At 47.0% G+C, this 24,000-nt stretch overlaps 3 protein-coding genes across 6 annotated transcripts in view; 2 read left to right on the top strand and 1 right to left on the bottom strand.

Moving 5' to 3' along the window:
- Positions 1 to 1,143: 1,143 nt before the first annotated feature.
- Positions 1,144 to 7,583, top strand: prrg3 (proline rich and Gla domain 3). The gene is made up of 4 exons (XM_030362171.1): positions 1,144 to 1,229; positions 2,759 to 2,808; positions 3,209 to 3,369; positions 3,481 to 7,583. Exons 2-4 carry the CDS (start codon positions 2,799 to 2,801, stop codon positions 4,045 to 4,047), a joined length of 738 nt encoding a protein of 245 aa, XP_030218031.1. The 5' UTR covers positions 1,144 to 1,229; positions 2,759 to 2,798; the 3' UTR covers positions 4,048 to 7,583.
- A 729-nt stretch (positions 7,584 to 8,312) lies between these two features.
- Positions 8,313 to 16,430, top strand: LOC115547007 (transmembrane gamma-carboxyglutamic acid protein 3). 4 transcript variants are annotated; one of them, XM_030360901.1, is made up of 8 exons: positions 8,313 to 8,390; positions 9,325 to 9,567; positions 10,088 to 10,218; positions 11,105 to 11,211; positions 13,154 to 13,333; positions 14,199 to 14,282; positions 14,413 to 14,482; positions 15,180 to 16,430. In XM_030360901.1, the coding sequence occupies exons 2-8, from the start codon at positions 9,342 to 9,344 to the stop codon at positions 15,309 to 15,311; spliced, it is 930 nt and encodes a 309-aa protein (XP_030216761.1). In that variant the 5' UTR covers positions 8,313 to 8,390; positions 9,325 to 9,341; the 3' UTR covers positions 15,312 to 16,430. The 4 variants fall into 4 exon arrangements, with proteins under 4 accessions (XP_030216761.1, XP_030216760.1, XP_030216763.1 ...); XM_030360900.1 differs by having other exon boundaries at positions 10,085 to 10,218; XM_030360903.1 differs by lacking the exon at positions 13,154 to 13,333.
- Positions 16,431 to 16,560: 130 nt separating this feature from the next.
- Positions 16,561 to 24,000, bottom strand: part of amot (angiomotin) — a 35,504-nt gene continuing 28,064 nt past the window's right edge. Inside the window, exons 16-18 of the mRNA XM_030360905.1 lie at positions 23,508 to 23,749; positions 21,389 to 21,805; positions 16,561 to 21,046 (exon numbers count right to left, since the gene is read on the bottom strand). Coding sequence (XP_030216765.1) covers positions 20,922 to 21,046; positions 21,389 to 21,805; positions 23,508 to 23,749 — 784 coding nt within the window. The 3' untranslated portion in view covers positions 16,561 to 20,921. The remainder of the gene's footprint in view (positions 21,047 to 21,388; positions 21,806 to 23,507; positions 23,750 to 24,000) is intronic.

The raw sequence follows: 24,000 nt of genomic DNA, 5'->3' as shown, positions 1-24,000 counted from the left end.
GAGAGATCGCTGCTCCTGGGGATTTGAAGGGAATCTCCCTTGGCACGGCTGAATCCCGCATGTTATCTGATCACAAGGCTGATGGTCTGATTACGATATCCCACCCCTCACCGACTCCTCCGGAGCCTTTGGTGTTTATCTTTGGCTTCTGATTGGCTGCCGTGTGCCGTCGCTCTGGTTACAGCCTCAGCAGGCCTCCAAGAGAGGAGACAGAATTAGTGGATGAAAAAAGATTTGTGTCAATTAAAAAAAGAGGGGGATAGGAGTGAGGGAACGGCTACCAGGAGGCGGTGAAAAGGGTTGGAACCGATCGGTTGAAGGTAGCAATTTATTCAGGATGAAGAATGTAAAGAATTCAAAGGAAAAACTGGAGCGCATGTTTACAGAGAGAGCGGGAGAAATATGAGACTCTCCCTGGAGATAGGTGACTGATCTCCTCAGGGGTGAAAGGTCATAGGATGCCCAGGCTGTTTTGTCATACGTGTAAGAGAACCGTCACTGTGAACCTCTGATCTCACAACCATAGAAAAATAGATCAACATGCTAAAGCGTTACTTTTGTTTTTTAGATCAAATGGGAAACTTAAGAATTGATACATGGCTTCTTATATCAGAGCAGCAGTCAGTGATTAAACAGTGATTTCTCTCCACCATCGGGTATAATAATAGTATAACAATACAAGCATAATAAACATGTTTTCTAACAGTTATTTTTAACTCACTATGTATTAAAGGAACGAAATGTTAGACGAGGGGGATAAGGGATACCACTGTGTCTTCCAGACTGGAGGAAAAAAAGATCTTTAAAAAAAATCCTGGGATTTGTAGTTCTTTAGACTAAGGTGTGGCTGGACAGTTGGATAGCATTTATTTATTTCAGACTACCTACAGAACACAGTACAAGACACAGCACACCACAATGAAAGGAATAAAGCTCTCAGGTCTAAGACTGTAACTCTTACATAAAGAACTATTAGGCTCTCTAATGTAAGCAATGCAGCGCCAGTGAACCCAACTACAATCCCCAGCTGCCTCGGTTTGTATCGGGGCGTTTGCCTACAGAACTGTAAAATAATGGGACGGCTGTGATTGGCTGTGCGAGAGGAAATCTCTTCTGCCATTGGCTGAGATCTGCCTCTGTCACTGACTCCGACTGACTCATATGGGTGCTCCCCTGTCGGAGTCAGAGATGGAAAGGATAAAGGCTTTTCTGTAGCGGTAGCGTTCAAGGTAGGGATTTTATGTATTTACCAAACTTAGTTGCAAGGTAACAATATGAGAGACTGTGCAATAAGGGTTGTTCTATGGGATTAAGTATTTATGGGGGTTTCTAAATGTAGCATTACATATAAAAAAATGGCACACGCTTAGCAGTCCTTTTTCACCCAGAAGAATGTCAACTCAACATGAATATTGATGCTTTCTATATGTCACAGCAGAAGGCATTAATACTTTAATGGCATTGGGGCATTTTGTTTTTGACAAACTCGCCTTACTTTCTACGCAGCGGATCTACTGAATACGGTTTCATATTGCCCAAACTATTGATCTCCGAATAGATCGTCATGCAGTTGTTGATGTCGTGTTGTGTCTCTGTCCATATGAAAGCCCAAAAATATGTCTTAAAATATCAAAGTCGTTCCTATTCATTTCAAATTATTAAAGTGTGCTTGAGAGATGCTGAGAAAGAGCGCGCGAGTGCTTTGTGTGTGTGTGTGTGTGTGTGTGTGTGTGTGTGTGTGTATGTGTGTGTGTGTGTGTGTGTGTGTGAGAGAGAGAGTCTGTGTGTCTGTGTGTGTGTGTGTGTGTGTGTGTGTGTGTGTGTGTGTGTGTGTGTGTGTGTGTGTGTGTGTGTGTGTGTGTGTGTGTGTGTGTGTGTGTGTGTAGGTAGGTGAAGATTTCAAGTCTTCTGTCATGCTTGAATCCCATATATACAATTTCGTACATAGTATTTTCGTTGTCGACTGTGTCGATTTCGGAAGCACACTAATTGAAGTTGGTCAGGATTCTGAAGTGCGCTCTGTTCAACTCTCGCGTGACTCCATGTCTCTTTTCAATCTCTGTTGCTATGGAAACCCTTACGACCCCCACTCCTTTCCACCCTGCTCTGTCTATATTTATAGCTGGAATGTATTTGCTGTTGAAGTGCTGAATGAGGGCTGCTCATAATAGCCAAACAGGGGATATTTTGAAAGAGCAACACTGTCAGAGAGTCGATCTCTGTGTCTTAGCTTAGGTGATACAACGAGATGAGCACACAGACAAGACAAAGAGATCCCAAACAGAGAGACACTGGCAGGCAAACAGAAAGACCACATCCACACTAATAAGAGGACCACGGATCTTTAGGCCTGTGTGTGTCTATCAGTCTGTTTGTGCCTTCTGTCTGTCTGAGTCCGTGCCTCTCAGTGAGTCCCTTTAACAGAATGCAGACAGACAGTCAAGGCACAATACAGACAGCCGAACAGAATAGATACGGATAAATAACTTCCTATAACATCCTGAAAAAAGAAGCATGATCGTTATTTTTCCTCCTTCCTCATCCTTGTTATTCTTTTTTTCTCAATGCCCTTTATTAAATGATGATTCTCTGCATATTTTGATAAAAAAACCACTGTGACAAAGTAGTCCTGAGGTGATTTGAGCAAACAGACTCGGATCGCTTGAGTATGTTCGGTGAATGGAAGTGGGACAGGGTTGGTGATTGAAATCTAGTGCACGCTTTCAAGCAGTGTCTGTGCTGTGTTCCATCCCTCCAGGGCGTCACGCAGGATCTGTAACCGGAAGAAGGGCGGGAGCATGGCTGACGGTAAGGCAAACATTACTTCTAAACAGATCTTTGGTCTGTTTTTGTTTTTGTTTTTTGCCCCATGGCGGGCAAAAAGGTTTTGCTAACTGGCAAACTTTGAACGGTGAAGTCTGCTAACTTACGTGTAGGAAACATCTGAAGTGACACACCATCATAGTTCTTCTCATACATACCTGAGGCAAAATATTTGATGCAAGTGGAATAAAAAAAAAAAGGGATCTGAATCAAGGCCGATCAAAGGTTGGCCAAAAGGATACACAGCAGAACCAATTCAGGGCAACAATGATCAGCCACTAGCAAAAACACAGAGGAAAGCCCCCCAAAAAAACCTAAGCGTGACATTAAATAGAATGTCGACGAGCGGTTCAATGTTCTGATCTTGATCCCGTGTGTTCCCCAGCCTTTCTGGAGGACAAGGACGCTCACTCGATCCTCAAGCGTTTCCCGCGAGCCAATGGCTTCTTGGAGGAGTTCTGGCAGGGGGACATCGAGAGGGAGTGCGGAGAGGAGAGCTGTAGCTTCGAGGAGGCCAATGAAGTGTTTGAGAACAAGGAGAGAACGGTAAGCCTCTTCCTCGTCCCCTCAAGAAATCCATCATCGCGAAAGAACAAAGTCACCGCAGGTGAAATGTAAACAGACGCGCCGTGTCTTCCTCCCCCCCCCTTTCCCCAGATGGAGTTCTGGAAGACGCGCAGCGTGTACACAGTAAGCAGCAACAGCGAGAGCGCCGCGGAGCGGGCCGACACCGTCTACATGGTGGTCCCCTTGCTGGGCGTTGCCCTCCTCATCATCATCGCCCTCTTCCTCCTCTGGAGGTGCCAGCTCCAGAAGGCCACGCGGCGGCGGCCCGCCTATACCCACAACCGCTACCTGGCCAACAACCGCGCCACGCGCAGTCTCCCTCGCATCCTGGTGCACCGCGACACGCCCCCGCACGCCGACACCGCGCACCAGGACCAGGGCAGCTCGCGGCCCACCGTGGTGGTGACCGGCCCCGAGAGACGGGGGGGGTGCGTCCAGGCGTGTCCCCAGCCGGAGCCCCCCTCCCGGCAGAACCACCGCTCGCTGTACGTGCAGAACCCCTCGCTGTCGGTGGCGTCGCGGCTCTCGGGGGCCACGCCGCCGCCCTCCTACGAGGAGGTCACGGGGCACCTGGTGGAGAGCAGCGGGGACGAGGTCTCGGCGCCGTCGTACAGCGACCCGCCGCCGAGGTACGAGGAGATCATCAAGGGGAAGTGAGACCAGCGCCGCCGGGTCCATGGGGATCACCGTGCTCATGCCTAGATCGTCCGGAGCTACAGACTCAAACGTGGTTGCTACTATCTGTCGGGGGAGGGGCTTCTGGTTCGTCACTTTATTCTTTCTTCCTCGGTACTCTACTCGGTTCCTACTTTGCCCTTCCTGGTTTGTCAGGATTGTCCAAGCTGAAAGCGTTTTTTTTTCTCTCTCCGGGATAATTAATATTTGCGTGGCAGCGTTCCGACCAGAAGCGACCCTACTGGCCATCTAATGTCCTTGGCAGGCGGCTAATGCCAAACGTTTGGCTAGCGGCGGCCACAGCATGAAATACAGCGAGGTGAGCGGAGATGACCTGGCTACAAGCCACAATATCGCCTCTAACACTTATTTCGGCTGTTGTAGCAAGGATAGCCAGGCTACCATTAACCACAGAGAGTTATCGTGTTTATGTCAATCTCCAGCGATTCCGTCGACCACACACTGCAAGTTGTGTTGCTTACAATCGCAGCTGTCTCGGTCTTTTCCAATTGCTGAACTCTCGTTATCCTGGCAGCGTAGCGATTGGACTAGTACATCATTTGAATTGTGTTCAGGTGTCTCTGGTCCGAGGTAGTGGTTGCCACAGAGCTCTGTCTGTTGACCGTATGAAGTCAGCAGTGGAAGCAATGGGACTCAACTGGTTTGTGATGTTCTCAAGGAGCACCAAGATATCTCTTGTGTTGTTCGTCTAGTATTTTAGTTAGGCTCACAGAGCTCACAGCTAACACTGCTATTTTAGATTGTTTTTTCTCTACGATGGGTCGGGACAACAAGTTACATTCAGCCCAAAAAACGAACACAGTGCCCCTTTATCCCATGTAGGGGTTGGTTTTGTTTTGTATAATTATCAAGCCATGGGCCAATGTCCTGATTCTTCCACAGTCAAAGTTGACCGCAAGTGTTGGCCATCTCTATCCATCACCAGCTGTAGGTTAAGGAAAGCATTTCTGCTGCACAGCGACTGTTCCACTGCCTAGCGGAGAGGGCTGAGACCGAATAGGCTGCCAGAATCACGGTCGGACGTCTCGAACCGCACTCAAAGCTGTTTACCTAAACTTCCAAAATAATCGAAAATGCAGAAAGCGGAAAAGAAGAGCAGAATCAATGAAATGGGCCTTATTTGTAACAGACAATGACAGTGTTGAGAGTTGATATGGCCAGATACTCAAGGGGATGTATACATATACTGTAAAAATGCATTGTATATTCATGATGTGGGCTAATAATACACCTAAAGATGCTTCCTTCAGGTCTGTGCCATAGTAAAGGGATGATGAAGAAAAAAACAAGATGATGGATGCCAAATGTACACTTACGTCTTACACACCACCACATAGCCTATCTTACTATACTCACATCTCTTTGTATCAACCACTCAGAGTTATTCTGTTCATGCCTCTAACATTTCACGACAGGATCAACAGTATTACGAATATAGAAAATGTTAGTGTTGGGGGTCACACACTGAACACTAAAAAAGAGTTAACCATTGTTTTGAACGAGGATGCTCCCACTGCCACTCATATTCAGCTGTAACTTCGGAGAAGGCTCAAATCCTTAAGGGCCTAACAGCGCCATGTTTAATCTTTAAAGACATGTCCTGTCTGTGTGCTACTCCGGGCTTCTTGGCTGGTGTGTCACCCACCTTTGTATGTTCGTTGTCGCCGATCAAGATGTGCATCTGCCAAGACATTACTTTCAATAATATCTTTCTAAATGGCTAAATTAGCTAGAAAATGCTACACCACAAGCCGGGTATAATGGCAATGCTGACAACAGAAATGGTTTAATAGTGAAGGATAGCTGAGAGGCTAGTGGACAAAAGGAATCGTCCATTATGAATCAGACTGAAGGCCTAATACTACCAGGGTACAGGGTTCAGCCTAATGCCAAATGTATTACTCTTTTTTGTTATTCTTTCGTCCACAGTAATGAGGGCCATTACCAAAATGTTTACAAAGCTACGGTTATTTTCCACATTATTGAAGTTTATCCATCTCACGTGTTCAAGAGATATTTTTACCTTTGTATCCTTTATTATTTATTATCTTTTGAGCCCTATATGTTTCACACAGAAGATTTTGATTGATTCCTAATGCGGTTCATTTATTGTCTCCGCCACAGAAGGCATAGTTCTTCCTGCAACTGTTTACTACTATATAGCTTATTACACTGCCAATGCCAGCACATAAACCGTCTGAGATATTAGATGTTATGAGATGTTGTACATGAAGAAATTGATTTTATTTATCTGGAAAGGGTACATGTCTTGAGGACACAGATGGGCTGGTGGGGGGCTTTGACTCTCAGCTGAGAGGTCGTGGGCTCCAAACCCAATTCCGGCCAATTGACCTGTGGGAATCCTTGAACAAGATACCTGCATCTCCTACCTTCTTATGAAGGACATGTGGTTTGGATAAAAAGCTTTTACTAAGTGAATAGATAGTGATGGAGTGCCACTAAGGGGGTCGATGGGTGAGTGTCCCCCCCCCTTTTTAGGGCCTCCAGCATTCTTGAGGAAAGGCTATTACCTAGCAGAAGATTGGATGAGGAACCCATTTGAAAAGGGGGGCATGTGTCCACAGCACACACAGGGCTTTACCTTTGCCGTCCGTCGGGCACAGCCTCCTGGTTGGCTGGACTGAGATGTGACTAGTGGTGGAATCGGTTGAGACCTATCCCACCACAAGTCCTAACTCCGTCATGTCTATGAGTGGATGGTTCTCCGGCCGGTATCTCAGCTTAGGTCCACGGTGAGGCACAAAGGAAGCGGATCCAGCGCCCTAGTTGGGATATGTCTGGATGGTTCAATTATATCCATAAGGGTTTCACTATTCCGATTGTCTTTTGGGATTGTATTCACGCCTTGGGTGACGTGGGCGTCTTCCAATTCACAAACACCGCCAAACTCCTACCCGATTGGCACTAGAGACTCTGCAGGCTACGTTTGTGTGTTTATGTGCGGTCTGCCTCCACATACTATTCACCTTGAAGAGAAGCTCACATGCTGACGTTGATCTCTTACATGCAGTGTGCATGGACATACTAATGTCCGACTAATGTACCTGTATACATTAATATACTGTCTGGAGATACAGTGTGGATGTATGTATATAGAAACCCATTTCAAACACTTCAGGTCGATTTATGGTCTGTATTCTGCGACGTCATGCTCATTGTGTATGGAGTGTACAAGGAGAATTCTTACCAAATATATACACAGTATAATCTGGACCTTTTATTTCACAATGTTTCCATTGCCTCTTCCTGCCGGTCCTGTGAGACTGGGGAGTAGTGGAAATTGTTCTTTGAAGAGGAATTGTGTATCTTTTACGTTTCTTCTGTTATTATTGCTACTCACTGCACACGAGAACCATTCAACAATTAGCCCGACAAGTAATTCAACAAAATACTGTACTAACAAAGTGCCAATTTTCTCTCTTCTGTATGTAAAGCACTATTTCTTTGTGGACATATTAAATTGAGTTTAATGTATATTGGGTTTGTGTATCGTGATATTACTGTAATGATTCTTCTTTTTGTCAAAATAATGTGCCAAATTGAGTGTGGTTACTCCTAAGGGAAGATGATCAAGTGTTATTTCCATGTCTCTCGATGGCAGAACCTCAGCTTGCTTAGCCAAACGATTGCCGCCACAACCTACTTTCATGTCGCCACGGTTTCTACAATGTGAAGCAAAACAAGTCCTTCTTGAAGCTTAGACTTTATTACAGCGCTGTAGCAGGGACCCCCGCCCCCCCCCCATGAGCTCATGAGTGAAGTCGTCGATGCTCAACCTTTCATAGACACTGATTTCCCAATGAGTTGGTATGCTCCTCGAATTTCTGGCGAAGGAAAACAGTACTCAAAAAGACTCCATTTATTGGTCTCACATGGATACAGGGAAGGGAACCAGGGAGGCAGTGGGGAAGATAGTGGAGGGGGTGCAGGAAACAGTACAAAGAGGGTAAAGGCAGAAAGCTTTTAGTAGTGGAGCAGCCGCCTATAGGTGTACTTTTAAAAGTGAGTGGTCAACCAGGTGGCCATCATAAATTCACTCCCAAATGTTCGAGAAGATTTTATAAACACACTTGAGAATAGCATCTTAATCCATTTAATCTACATATAACGTCAAGCCATATGCGGGTTAGATAAACGTTTAAATTAAAGACAATTAGTTTGATCTGTCAGAAAAAACAAGTACGTCCCTTCTTCTGTCGCCCCTCGGCGCCGGCTGACGTTGGTTTGTTTGTCTACGTCATTACGTTGCGTCAGGAGTCGGGCTTCAATCGCGCACTGACAGGGTAAGCTGTGTATTTGTCTAAATCAGAATATATCCTATCAGATTCGCGTTGACATTGTTGTTGTTTTTTGGTATAATCCGCATGTATAAAGTTATTACAGCTTTAGACATTCCGCCTGGACAGATTACAAGCCTAATGCGTGGCGAGTGGCTCACAAAGTTAGCAGCCTCAAGTCAACTAGCCGGGAATGACATTTTGACCTGTTGCTCAAGAAGGGATTTAAATGTCCCTCTGTATATACTATTATCATTACATTGAGACTCAAAGTTCAACTCATCGAAGTGGATAAGTAGCGATCGTCGTTGACGGCTGTGTGGGGATGATACTGTGTGATTTGAAGTGAGCCAGTGTGACTAGCCCACCTGTTGCTAGCTGAGAGGGAACACAGACCATTAGTTCTTGTGTTGATCTACCTGTGGATGATGATGTCCCATGGACTCACTAAACCTGGGATCTACACAGCTCAGTTGAACACATACGAAGTTAGACTATGAGTTCAAGTTATTGAATTTAAGCTGTCATTGACTATAATGTATTAAATGTCAACGACACAATGGGCCAATGTTTTGGATAAACGCTTACTAATTGAACGGCTGAAATATACAATTACTGAGATATCTTCAGATTCTTAGATTAATTAGGTATTTCTGTGTATTTAAATCTATTTGGCTGATTACCATACACCGAGATTACTTCAGCTCAAAATCTATAAAATCTTTCAACGAGTTAAGCAAACAACCATAATAATCTTGCGCTGGGTTGACAAAAAAAACGGGCCTGCTATTTACCCCTCCGGCTGTTTGAGACTATAATTAAATTTGTTCAAAGAAACCCAAATGGCGCTTTCTTGCTGTGCAGAGAATATAAAATCCATACTTAAACTACAGTAAAGATCCACTGCACATGTTGACTCCCATGCTTGGCTGGTATTCAGGACCCACTTACACCAACATGGCATCCTTCTCCCCGTACCTGGCGGAGGCCATGCACGTTCCAGGCCGGGACCGGGGCTTCTCCGAGTCCATCAACCACAACATGCAGGTCCCAGACCGCCTGGCCGTAGGGGGCGGCCAACCCAGCGCCCGGGGGCGAGAGGAGGAAGCAGAGTCCAGGAGGAGGTCCAAGGAGCCTCCGGCGTCCTACAACATGCACATTCCTGATAGGCTGACGTACACAGGTAGAGGAAACGCAGACAAACATGGGGAACATGGGGGGGCGTGCTTACATGTAGTTTGCATCTCATTTGACTGGCTCTAAGGGGTTAGTTTAGGATAGTTTAGTGGTTTGGAGAGTTGGACTCCAAACCCATGCATCCTCGAGCCTGACAGCCTCTATTCTACTCCTTAATGACTCCTCAACGTATTCAAATTCACTGTGAGTCCCTGTTGATTAAAGGTCCACCCCTAAACATTCTAGATCAGATCCGATCAGAAGCATCTTGGAGCGTATTGAGGTTCGCAGGACTTACTTTGCATACCACTTTGAGTTTCCAAACTCAACAAACAGACTTCTGTTCATAAAGGACAGTACCGGTCTGTGACGCCACCATCAGAGCGTCCTCCTGGCTGTGATACAAGAAAACGATTTGGGACTAATGATATTGGCAGAGGAGGTTCTAGTGAAGCCAGGAGAGACGGTTGCGATGGTTTGTTCACAGTGCGGCTATTGTCCTTAATGTCTTCCTTGTTTGCCAGAAGCCCCTGATTTGAGTCCCAGGCCGCAGTTTACGTCGTCCAAGCCGGCAAACTCCCCCCCGCCAACCCTGGAGACATGCTGGGAACACCAGACCTACCGCGAGGGGGAGTTCTTCCACGGAGAACCCCTGCATGTAATATAATGATACTAAATCTTTCTTATACACGTCTTATCACACTATATATTTATTATACACATCTATCGTGAGCCCTACATGTAATATAATAACACTATATAGTTATTATACACATCTACCTTGAGACTTACATTTAATATAATAACACTGTACAGTGACTTTACCCATTTTATAACACTATACGTATTATACCCCTCTAATCCCACTTTAGTATTTTTACACATCTACCGTATCTATAATGTAATTATGCAATTTGAAAGGTTTCGGAGGCCATTTTTTGGGAAGCATTTTCTGTCATTCGTTCTCACTTCCCGACAGCGATCAATAAATCGAATGTTCTGACAAAACAAAAAAAGATTGGGCCTCTGTAGCTGTTCCAGGTCTGCGGTACGTCTGTCCATTGGTCTCATTCAGCCTGATTGAGATGATTGTACGGTAGACCTGTCTACCTACCTAACCGGTTACCTTCCGCAAGGCCAGGCACACCTAGTTCTATAGCTAGTGGGATAGACCAGTTTACTCCTGCAGGATTCTCTAAATTGCCTCCCCTACCTTTAAGGGGATGATATTATGCCACCGGGTGTGAGTGTGATTAGCCATTACAGGCCGTTTGAAAATCTGCCTTTTCCTGTGTTTTAGTGACATCACAAATGGGTGTGTCCACCTAGATGTACGCTGGATAAATCAGTCTACCGGACTACCCAGTGGACTGTAGCAAGTGTTTCTTTTCTATCTATCATCATTTGTCTATAGAACCTCCTATAGTATTTTCCCCACTTGTTAATTAGTTTACACCTCCATGGAGTATCGGCCATCTATGAAGTCCCTCCTAATGGATTTGGATGTGCTCTGCGTCTCTCTCTCTCTCTCCTGTGGGTCACAGAGTCCGATGAGGCGGTCGTACAGCGACCAGGGCCTAGGTAGGACGCCGCCCGGGACGCCAACTCACCTCAAACACGTCGGGGCGCTGCACGTGCACCTGGCCAGCCCGTAAGTAGACCGACCGAGGGCCGACCTGCTGGAGGTGTCGGTTGTATTGTATGTGTATACACGCTGTTGGTATGTTGGAACTCTGTGTGCTGCTGCCGTTCTTGGCCAGGTCTCTCTGGGATGGCGAGCCCAGGTTTTTTTTATCTCAAGGGGCTAACCTGGTTAATTAAAAAAGTATCATTTGTATTATTACGTTTTTTACGTTTTTGTCTGCTAAGGCTGAATGAAGGAATGAATGAACGAATGTACTTTTGATCCTCGCTGGTCATTGTGCAATCAGCTAACTAATGAAATCCCATTTCCTTGTTTGCTGCTTGTCTGGTATTACGGTGTTATTCTGAGAACCGAAAGCCCTTTCTCTTTTGACATACTGAGAGGTGGTGATACGAAACAACAGAGTGCATGCTGGGATGGATGCATAGAGCGAATCTGGTGTATTTCACCGGCATCAGACTGCCGTTTGGGTCAGAGGTCGGGGGCACCGTTGACTGGCTCTCGGTCCGGGTGCTTTTGGAATAACCAATGGTTTCTTATGGGTGCTTTTGGAATAACCAATGGTTTCTTATGGGCGGTTGGCTTTTGCAGTGTGGGTGTAGTTCTTCTATATTTTCTAATATGGTTCTTCGTTTTCTGTTTATAAAATTGGTTATATATATAATCTGATACATATATTAATAAATATATGGGTGTGTTTTGGAATCGGCGATACCTGAGCAGGTTGGCTTCAGTTCACCACAAGTCGACTCAGGTTTCAGGTACTCTGTTTCCCTAGTTTCGCCTTCCTTGGCAATTCAGCTTTCTGGACCAGGCCCGAGGTGGATGTGTTTTTAAGGTTTAAAGATTTAAACACAAGGCCAACCGGCTCAAACTGGTTCTTAAAGCTTCCCCGAAGGGCAGCTGTGTTCGGAACCAGCAATCCATTTCCTTCTTGCAGTTCCTGCAGTGCTACGCTTGGCCTGCAGGGGGAGCACGTCCCCAGAACCCCCTACACATGTAGGTCAGTGTTATTTGTGCCGCTCTTGAGAGTCGCTCATGCAGGAGCAGTCACGTGGGGCTTTTTTAAAGCTATATATAGTTTATTGTGTCTTCCTGGCACCGGGAGCCCCATTAGCGTTTTCGGTCGGGAAGGAGTTGTTTTAGAGTGTCGACTCGGAGCGCACTTTCCCCCGTCCCCCTTTGTGTGACGCTCCAACCCCCATGAATGTCTCTGGAAGCCGGGCTCGATCAGCAGGGAGAGGGGGAGAGGGGGAGAGGGGGTTTCCACCCCAGTAGGGACCGTGAGTCACGTTTACCGAAAGGGGCCCGGAAGTTAGGCTCACGAGTCACGCATTGATCCTCTCCCTGCCATGCTACGGCTGTCCCCCCCCCCCCTCCTCTCTCCCCTCTTGCCTCTCATACCTGCGCCCCTCTGTGTGACCCAGGTTCCATCACTACGTCTCCTCGTCCCTAGTCTCACGAATCAGACTTTGGATTAATGTCTAGAGTCTGAAGGGAGCTCAAATCCGGTTGAACGGGGGGGGGGGGGGTGTTTCACATTCACTCGCTACATATAATTTTTTCCGACCAATCGGGTCAACCAGCAGTCGTAAACAGTAAACAAACCGTGCGTCTGTATACTCTCAAATCAACACCCTGTAAACCGGCCACTGTAGAATCACACATACTAAAAAAGCCCCATCGAGAGAACAACTCGCGGGGGGGGGGGGGGGGGGGGGGGGGGGGGAAGGAAACGAGGCGTGACTCCGCCCCTTGCAGTCCTGGTTTCCGGCCCAGGCTCCGTGCCGTCTGGCCGGCCCCCGGAGGAAGTTCTGCTGATACACCGTCGTGTCCCTGGACCCGAGAGCCCGTCTCCCCTAACCCCCTGACCTCTCCCTCTCAGTCCTCCCGTCATAACCTCTCCTTATATCCCCCCCCCCTGTCCCCCGTCCGTCCGTCCGTCCAGTCCCCGACCCGGGGGGTCAGTCTGTCAGTACCCCGCGGTCCCCGGTCCTGCTATGGAGGTACAGGCTCTGCCAGAGCCCCCCCCCGGTCTCCTGTCCCCTTACCCTCTGCTGCAGGGGGCCTGGCTGCTGGGCCAGCAGGCCTCACAGCGCCTCCTGCAGGCCGTCGGCCACAAGTACAGGTCAGGGTGGATTCGTTTTTTTTTTGTCTTTTTCTTTGTTGTCTTTTTTTAAAACAAGGTCAACCAAACACTTTGATCAATTCCCTTAGTCTGAGAGGTGAGTCAAACCGCATGGAGTTAATTTGAGCCAATCGGGAACGAGAGATCCCTCCCTCCCTCCCTCGCCGCGGGGGACGGGCGACGTGGTCCGTACGGTTGGACATTAGTGTTTGGTTCCTCTTGTGACCCGCCCTCTCTTTTGAAGAGCAGTTTGACGTCTTTCACTACAATGTCCTCTCGTGCTGTCGGTCAGATGTACCAGTTGCAACACTGGTTGGTAACTCATTCCTCGTAGATATGCTGAACTAACTGTGAATGTTGCTAGGAGAGCGACGCATGGAATCAGCCAAAGATGGTTAAGTGCACTTTTGTGACGGTTTATGGCAAAGTCCATGTCTTGTTTTGTATATATATCTATATATATATCTTTGGTAAATCAGTCCATGCTGTCCGCCGTTAACCTCCTCACCGGTTCCCACTTCCACACGCTTGTGAGCACGCACGTTTGGATTGCATTAAAGATAAGGAAGGCCGAATGACCGTCATAATTGCATCCATCTCCAATTGAGGGAGTCTGGCATTCTTAATCTCTCCGGTGGCTTTGAGGCTTGGAATCCTGTCTGGTCTGGCTCTAACTGTCGTGTGACTTCTGCTCGGACTAACTGGTGTCTTGGGGTTTGTCGTGCTTGGGAGCTGCTCTAAATAAGTGTTTGCGCTGCGCTTTCCTTGGCTGACACTGCCCCCTGCTGGCAGCGCACCCTCTCAACACACGTGATGGCCTAACGTGGCAGGCTGTGGTCTCATTTTGTCTTTCTGGTACCAAAAGGTTTAATTACCCAGAAACCCCAGCGCGGGTGAGGCCAGCGGCCGAGGCTTCAGGTCCGGTAAACAAGGGCGTGTCCAGGAAAAGGTGACCGGCGGGGGCGACGTGGAGGGTGGTTTCAAATTTCCCAGTTGATTCAGTGTTGAAGCAGCTGTTAGACCATCCGCTGTCAGTCAGACCTAGCGTGGATGTTGACCACCTCTCCCCCCCCCCCCAGAGCCACGGAGAGCTGGAGTCAGGACGATGAGGGCGGGGCCGTGGTGGAGTTCATCGTCCTCAGGAGACAGGTGGGAGACTAACAGCCGTCCCGTCTGGTCTGTTTTTTTTTTTATTACTTTATTGTAGTATTGTTTTTGTTGTCACGTGAAAAAAAACAACCGTTACATTCTTCGTCTTACTACATTTTTACTGGGGATAATATAAAATAACACAGAAATAAGACAGGAGAAAAAAAGAAGAAAAAAAAAGGGGGGGGTTGGGGGCAGCTCCACTGTATGTGTGTGTGTTTGCGGGCGTGTCAATAGGTGCGTTTCCATCCCCCTGATTTTATGCGAACTTTGAAGTATCGAATCAGTAAACGGTGATGGAAACACCAAAATCTGCATAAAAATCCTCTAATTCGCAAAAAGGTTTATCTGCTCGCTTGAGGTGGTTTTTGAGAAATGCGAAAGAGAGTAAATTCGCAAAATGGGAGATGGAAACACATTTTTCGAAACAGCTGTGACGTAGCGAACTTTGAACACACAGGACTGACAGTCTTTCCGATTTCCGCATAACGACCGGCCATAGCAACCCTGCCGACATCAACGTGTAACGTCATCACCCTGTTCCGCTCCAACCACTTGATGGAAACGCACCTCATTCGAATTACTTTTTTGCGAACTTTCTAAAGATTCGCATCACCTTTTAGATGGAAACGCAGCTTGTGTGGTTTGATGTCCGCCTGTCCTCGGTCTGACCCGGTCTCCTCGTGGTTCCTTTCAGGTCCTGAAGATGAGCCGACGACTGGCCGGCCTGGAGCGGCAGAACACTGAGCGGAGGAACACAGAGGCGCTGCTCTTCTCCCTGCTCCTCTCGGCCTGTCTGCTCAACGGCTGGCTCTGGATCCGCAGATAACGCCCCGGATAACGTAAAGAAGACGCTCGGATAACACCATCGGTAGAGCCCTCTCTAATCTAAGGGTGAGACCGTGACATCGTCCTCCATGAAAGCCTCCTAGCCAGGCAGCTTCAAACCCATGAAAACTGTGTCGTGTGTTCCTTCTAAGTTATTACGACCGGCACGGGCACCATGTCGATTTATATATCACGTTGATAATGTTGAGTACCGGATCAGTTCTGTGGAAGTATATATTTCATGGCTGTGGATAGGCTCCGGGGCTTTTCGGTCGTTTTCGAACCCTTCTGTTTGTTTGATGTGCAGAAGAAAGTCTTCTCGCTATAGCCGGTGGAACCGTTTGGACGCAGAGGGCAGGTGTCTCCCCACCTTTAGTCATATTTTTGTGTATGTATTCGTCCATTATGCAATTTCTTTGTCCATCAATATTTAATACGGCCAGTCAATTGGACTGGAATTGTGTTACTGAAAAAATACTGAACTATTATTATTAATATTACTAAACAATTGAGACATCTTTTCGTTCACTGCGGCAGAAGGACAATCTAAAATGTCAAATTTGGTTCTGGTGCACTGGTGGAGATATTTCACTAAAACTAATCAAAATCTCTAATTAAAATAACGTCATTCATGCTTACTACATACAATTATGAGATGGCAACAGGCTTTTTTGCTGTGGAACCAAGTGCACGAAATCTATTAATATGTATCTTTATGAAGATTTGCTCACATTTTGCCAAGCACATGTGCCGTCCGTTCTATTGAAGTGGAGGTTGAGGTGATCCTTTTACGGTGTAAATTTAAAGTTGGTTGCAGCTCTGCTTTGGTGGGGAAGTTGAGACTTTGGAACTAGAAGTTTCAATGGAGGGACCTCATCGGTTACATCCTACGACACTCCGAAGTGGCTTCCTGTTTCCCAGTGTCCCAGGAATACAGTTTGTGTTGGGAAGAGTCTATTGGAAGACGCCCCAACCCAATTCTGTCCCACGTTTTGTGTGCACGTGGGGGTTTTTGAATTCCAACCATCCACTGATGATCAAAACGTATGAATGGATTGAGTTTAGGAAGTTGCTGTATTTGCTGTTTAACATTCAATAAATCAGATTTTCTATCTAGTAATACTGTGTGCAAATTGCCTTGTTTAATTCCAAATGTATGCATGCCCATTCTAGAATATAAGCATAAGAATTGCTTTAAGATAAGTTTGAGAAGTCAGTTTCTAGAAGAGCAGAAGGATCACTTCGTTTTGTAATGTTTCATGGTTTTATTTTACAAAAAACAATACTAACCATCCACGTTCTTTATCAAACAAACATTTGGAGTTTTTTTTTATTTTGGGAACTTGTCTGAAATACATTATAAACCAACTAAATAAACCAGGTCCATAGTACATTAAACTGGATGAGATGAACATTATATGTATATAAAATAACAAGGTGGACAAAATTTTGAATTGTTAAAAAAAACAAAAACATTTACGGCAAATGTGATTGTACAATATAAAAACCAAGCCGCACGTGTGTGCAGACTCCAGGATATCTGCAGCAAGCGCTCGTAACGGTACATGATTCGGCCGTCCAACGGAACGTACTGCTGCAGCCGAATACATATGCTCGACCACGGCCATTTTCTTTAAACCACACAGAATGCTGGGTCGCCTGTCCTAAATCTGTAGGAAGAACAATTTAACATGTATTGACCCAAGACTTGATCGCTTTTCTTTCCTAAACCAAACGTAAATTAGGACGGAGCGTACGGAACACAGGCGGATGTAGTCAGTGCTTTGCATTTAAAACATTGTAAAAAATTGCATAGTGCGGAGAAACATGAGGGCACTAGTTGTAGGAGTTCCCTTGATGCGAGACTTGGGCCTCGCTGGGGGATTTCTGTGTGAGAAGGCACAGGGTAAGACTGTAAGATGTTCGGACCCGGGTTTTGCGGGACAGAGGTTCGGTTCAGAGATGGGAATAACACATAACACTACCATACTTTACATTGTCGTTGATCGTTCCTGTTTAGAACGGTTTACTCCCAGCCATCTGTGAATGAATCCATCTCTTTTGCTGATGACAACTATCTCTAGGTCGAATACTTGATCAAAAAGGGGCATAATCAGGCTAATTCATGACAGGAGTTAGAGTCAGACAGGCATGGACTGATTGACATGAAAAGCATGTGATTTTTGAAATGTGTTTTCTACACCTGAAATGTTTTGTTTGATACAAAATCTTGCAAGTTTGTCACCAGTTTGAACAAGGCATATTTGGCGACTAAACTAATTTGAAGTGCACGTTTGACAAGTTCATTTTCTGAATAGAGTGAGGGTCAAAAGTCACATGACCGACAGGGAGAGAAGCCCCTTGATGGGGCAGAAGGAGCATAAACATTTAGTCTGTAACCTTTGACACTACAAAAACAACAAACTTGTATATGAATATATCAGCACACATTGAAAGATATTGTCTTAGAGAAATAACGAAGGCCCAATAGTTAGAATTCAACATTTCTAATAAATGAACAAAAACAAGTTGGTGAGTATAGCTAAATGTGCCAGCATTCATATGTGAATATAAATTAATTATGTTATGACAAACCATTCACCTCAGATTGTATAGTGTGTTTTATATTTTCCCTTACAGGGAACATTCAATATTCTTTGAATCACTCCAAACCCAGCTCTGCAGAGCCTGCAGTTCCCACATGACCCCCTTCTCCTCACTAAAGTCATTTGCCTTGGTTCTCCTCAAAGCTCACCAGGAAAGACAGGAATGTAACAGTAACAGGGTCACCCTTCTTCACGTCAAATCCTAACCAATGGCGTCTACACATTCAACAACTTGTGGTTCACACGGATTTAGTTCCAAGCCGACACCCCCGTACAGTAAAACCCTTACTGACGTAAACATTACATGTTGTGCTTCAACGATAGCATCAGGCACTAAGGCAAGGTTTCTAATACAATGAGACACAAATATCAAATACTTGATGTACATAATTGTAATTCGAAGCATTGTATTCTTGATCTTGACAGACTTTAAACTATGAGAAGGCAAGTTTTGCACAATCTAACCAGCCAAAGCTTCTTTGGTCCCAGTATTTTGGCTTTAAGTGGAAGTCTTCCAGTTGGTTCATTCTGTTCATAAGCTTCAAGTTCACGTTAGTCTAACTGCATGGAATTCTGGGAGTGGCGAAACAACAAAAACGTGAACTTCTGAGAAATTCCAATCGTTTTGACTTTTTGAAGGATTGATTCTAATCGTCCGCACCTTACTGGTAGCCAGGGCTGGTTCTTCCAAAACCAATATTATAATAATTTAAGTGCAGATAGAATGTCGTTTGGAGAAAACACGATTCAATCATAAAAACGTCAAATAACTCTAGCCTCCTTCAGTTCGGCCAAACACACTAAACAAAATCTGTCATTCTTTTTATAGGCTCAATTTCAAACATCCAACATCTTTTTTTTTCTCATTGCTAGGCTCCAGCAGTCCGGAAAGCGGATTTGATTAAATCGATGGTATTCGCAGGAAAAAAAAATAAAAATCTGCAAACGTTTGTGCTTGTTTTCTTATCATAAAGTGTAGACCACATGGGGTGTGTGCGCAACAAATAAACGTAACTAACCAACAGTATACATCTTCTGTATTGTCATGATCTTATGCTATTCCGAGCAGGGCTCAAAAAACGTGAACACTTGTGTGACTTGTGAATCTTGGAAAAAGTGAGGCCGTACACGGTTGCGGCAGAGCAAACGGAAACCATGGCAACACTGCGAAGGCACATCGGTGATCCCCTGTACTGTCCTGCCCGTCGTGCCGTCAGTCACTCACCGGTCATCCCTGACACACCAAGCCTACTGCACACACACACACACACACACACACACACACACACACACACACACACACACACACACACACACACACACACACACACACACACACACACACACACACACACACACACACACACACACACACACATCAAAGAGTCTGAGAGCAGTTAGGCGCTGTGACGGGTTACAACTGAAACAACCCTCAGGCAGGGTCGTCCCATCCAGGATCGTTAGAAAGGGGCCCCAAGTCTGACAGGGGTCCACTATAGCCCCCCCCCCCCCCCCCCCAACCCCATCCAGTGGGGACTGGCCCCGTGGGTCAAAACAGGATCACAGTGAAAGTGCCGACTCTTCAAACTTCCCTTCCCAGACGTCCGCGGCCAAACGGTAGCGTCGTGCGTCGGGGGTGAGAGATGCGCCGCGGCTGGTTAGCGGATAGCCACAGCCGGGCCGCTGAGAGGCCAGCGAGGCAGCGCGTGGTTCATCCAGCTCTCCTTTTGGGGACCATCTGAATGCATCAGCTACCGATTGGGCGCTGCGACGTCGCCATGGTGACGTTGCGAGCTTCTAACACCACCAGTATTCCTACCAGCTTCTGAGCAGGCTTGCGTGGCTAGCTGTGAATGCTAGCAAAACGGCTGCGTCCGAGTGAGGTTTTTGCTAATTGGTCTGGTGTCAGGTCAATGTGATGTGATAAAGTGGCTTGCTTTGCTTTGCTTCAAACCCCTCCCCCCCACACACACACCCAAACACACACACACACACACACACACACACACACACACACACACACACACACACACACACACACACACACACACACACACACACACACACACACACACACACACACACACACACACACACGCACACGCACACAAATCCTCCACAAGGTTAGGTATTTTTTTTACAGCATACATACGCATATACAGTATTTACAAGGGTATGGGTATTTTGTCGAGTACAGTATCGTTACCCCATTACCATGCCTAACTATTGTAAATAATATTCTACACATAAATACAATACCTACGTCGGATGTTTTGTAAAGAAAGAAAAAAGAAAAAAAGAACACCCTCTTTAGAAAAATAAAATACAAAAAAAGTAGTGCAATTAATGCATTAAAAGGTGGCCAATACATTTGGACCCAGGGGTGCTGGGCAATGGGCGGGGCCTCTGGCAACACTGTAAAAGTGACTTTGATTGATCTGCCTGGCGACGAGGCCGACAACACAGACTTGTTGTAGAAAGCTCCATTCAGGATTGATGAAATAACTATCGGAAATGTCGGGAGGAGCCTCAACAATCAAGCCTTATGATTGGCTGTCGCCGGCCAATCACGTCCTCCTTTCCCGAATGTCCCGCCTACTGGTGAAATGCTAATAGTCCAGAAGGTGTGGATCCACACGGCTGCCGTGTGTTCTGTGCACAACGTAACAATAATACCACCCTCTCTCGTTGTATTGCCACCAATACTGTCATCTTGTCAAACACACTAGTGCATTTCAACATAGTCACACCCTCTACAGAGAGCGATCAACACCAAATGTTAAATTAAGAACCAATAGAGCAATCCTTCACCAGAAATTCAAAGTGTGTGTGTGTGTGTGTGTGTGTGTACGTGTATTTGTTTTTGTACTCGCAACCAACTTATCAGAGGCTGTGTGCCTGTGCTGTTTTCCCACACACACACAAACTCATATAGAAGTCGTTGCGCTGATTTTGTTCTTCCACCGCCAGTCAGGGGGCGCTGGAGAGTTCTTAAAGTGACGGCGTCAGATTAGAATCTCGACCATGTCGTTGTCTACTTCCTGCTGATGGGTCAGGGCCAGGGCCGAGGGCTGGGAGTGTGACTGAACCGGGGGTCTCCTCTCCAGAGTACTGCTGTGGAACCCTGCATCTACACCAAAGAGAGAACCAGAGAGGGAGAGGAAGGAAGAGGAGGATGAGAAACAATTAGCAAATTTCAGTAGCTCGGTTGTAGCTTAATCCCTACAAAAAGAACAATACGTATTTTATTTTTGTAACATAACTTGTGTGATTATCCCTGTTCAACGATTGGGCTGGGTAGAAAGAAACCCATCTCAGGCTTTAATATTCAAACAGGCGCTATTGCCCCATAGTGATAAACTCGCAATAAACTAAAACACTAAAACAGCAACGCATGATTCATTTCTCAGACCATTCTTTCGGTGCGAGTGGGCGGCTGGGCATGCGATCTGGCAGACGGAGGGGCTCTTGCCTGCTAGGCGGTCCGGTATGTACACCGGGCTGGGACCCAGGCGGGCAGGCAGGGTCATGCTCTGCAGGCCGGGGCTCAGGCTCTGCAGGCCGGTGGAGAGGCTGTTCAGGCCCGTGCTGCTGCTCTGAAGGCCCGTGTTGATGCTGTGCAGGCTGGTGATGCTGGTCAGGCCGGTGGCGCCGCTGCTGCCGCTGCTGCTCTGCAGGCCCGCGGAGAGGCTGTTCAGGCCCGTGGTGCTGCTCCGGTAGCTGTCCTGGGCCGGGGTCTGGCCCTTGTCCGTCTGGGTGCAGCTGTCCCGGCTGCCCGTCTTGGAGTGTCCCGCCGTGGCCGGCGTGGAGGGGAACACCGGGGAGGGAGACGAGGAGATGGACTCCGTCCTCAGAGAGTCTGTCCGGTACTCTGGACCCAGCAGGAGCCCTGGGACGGACGACAACAATGCAACCCATTAACGTTGTGCTTGAGTCAAACACAGGCCATGCGACGGCTATTCCTGGTTCAGATCCCGAGTTGTCCCACTCAAAGTCCCCCTGCTCTCTCTGAATGTCCTGATGCCCAATGCAGGACTGACTAGTTTGTCACCGGAGACCGCAATAGAGCTCAGGGTTGATGTGTGGGTTCACATCGAACCTTACTGGTGTTGTCATGGTGTCGTTATGAGGCTGTGTCCAGCATTCTTTGCATTCAATCAAAGAGTTTCCACTCATGTGCCATGACTACATTTTCCAGCAAGGAGATAACCTTGGGAACTTTGGGTGCCCTGAAATGTTCCCTGACCCCAATCCAGTACAAACAGTACGGACTCTGTCTGTCCCATTGCACTCGGGCTGCCAACAGTCGAATTGTTCATGTGGATTCTGGGAGTTGTTCCTTCTGAATACAGACTGAGGATTCTGGGAATTATTTCCTCTGAATACAGACTGAGGATTCCGTGAATTATTTCCTCTGAATACAGAGGATTCACTTTTTGTGTTGTTTTCTTTAGTTAGCATTCTTTACCGAGCCCTGTTGCCGTCTTCATGGGGAGGTTTGTGACTGGGAGAGGCACAGTGTCCCCTCCAGTAGCCAGTGGGGCTCTATGGAGCGCACAGGCCCGGTCCATTGATGCAGCAGCTCCACGGGAACAATGCAGCTCCGTTGTGGGCTCGCAGCGCATCGGGTGTTGGCACTTGACACGCATGCGGCTCAGTGAGCGGTCGGGATCGCCTCGAGTCAAATAAAAGGTATCCCTTTATAGGGCTTTGGCCTCACGGGGAAAGACTGAAAGAGGAAACCGAGCTGAGCCAGATAGGAAGAGAAAGAAAGAAAGAAAGGGTGAAAGAAGAGGGAAAAAAACAGGGAAAGAAAGAAGAGGGAATAAAAGGAGGAGAAAGAAAGAGGGAATAAAAGAAAGAAAGAAGAGGGAATAAAAGAAAGAAAGAAGGAACAAAAGAAAGAGGGGGAAAAAAGGGAAAGAAAGAAAAGAAAGAAAGAGGGAAAAGACAAAACAAAGACAGAAAATGGAGAATAATGGGGGCTGTTTGTCTGAACTCGCAGCTTTGGATTTCTAAAACAACTTCCTGCGCCCCACTTCCTCTTTGCCACACCGCATTCAGTTTTTCTCTTCTTCCAGCGTTCCTTCCTCACCCTTTCCAAGCGGCTCTTTAAAAAGGGGAATTCAACAAAGGAATGTCCTTTCGGCCCTGCCAGTCCTCCGTGATTGCCGGACTACCAAACCGAGCTGAGAAACAACCCAAAACAACCAGTCTCTCCCCCCTCTCTCAGACCCACCACGGGCCAGCCTAAAGGTGACATATGATACCACCAGGTGTGAGTGTGATTAGCCGTTACAAGCCGTTTTGAAAATCGGCCTCTTCTGACATCACAAGTGGGCGTGTCCACCTGGATGTGTGCTGGATAGATCAGTCTACCAGCCTACCTAGCGGACTGTAGCAAACGTTGCTCATCTATCCGTCACATATCTAGGTGGAAAAAAACCCGTCTTGTAACGGCTAATCACGCTCACACCTGTATAATATGTCACCTTTAAATCTTTTATGTAATAACAACAAAAACAGAGAGCATAAATCCCAGTCGCCGTGTTGCGACCATCTCCTGGCTTGGTTTCCGCAGCGACCCTTACCCAGACTGCCCTTCCAGCCGGTGTCCCTCCTCTCCTCGGTGATGGGGGAGCTGCTCAGGGCCAGGCAGTGGGACAGCAGCCCGGAGCCGCCCCCGGAGCCCGTGTTGGCGATGGACATGAGGCTCTTGGAGGGCCTCATGGCCGAGGGCCCGTCCGCCTTGTGGGGGTCCTTCCTGGAGCGCTGGTGGAGCACCTTGATCATGGCGTCCTTCTCGATGATCTGAGCGTGCAGGTTCTTGATCCTGGAGGTTAGGGAGAAAGCGAGAGAGAGAGGGAGGGAGACAGAGAGAGAGAGAGAGAGGGAGACAGCGAGAGAGAGAGAGGGAGACAGAGAGGGCAAGAGAGAGAGAGAGAGAGAGAGAGAGAGAGAGAGAGAGAGAGAGAGAGAGAGAGAGAGAGAGAGAGAGAGAGAGAGAGAGAGAGAGAGAGAGAGAAGTCAAGTTGAGTTATTGCTAGTTCCCTGGTGTCCGTTGTTTGATGTTGTTGTTTGAAC

Source organism: Gadus morhua, chromosome 7, assembly GCF_902167405.1.
Source record: "Gadus morhua chromosome 7, gadMor3.0, whole genome shotgun sequence".
NCBI lineage: Eukaryota > Metazoa > Chordata > Actinopteri > Gadiformes > Gadidae > Gadus > Gadus morhua.
The sequence above is the reverse complement of the archived record's forward strand: the minus strand, read 5'-3'. Positions and strand labels throughout refer to the sequence as shown.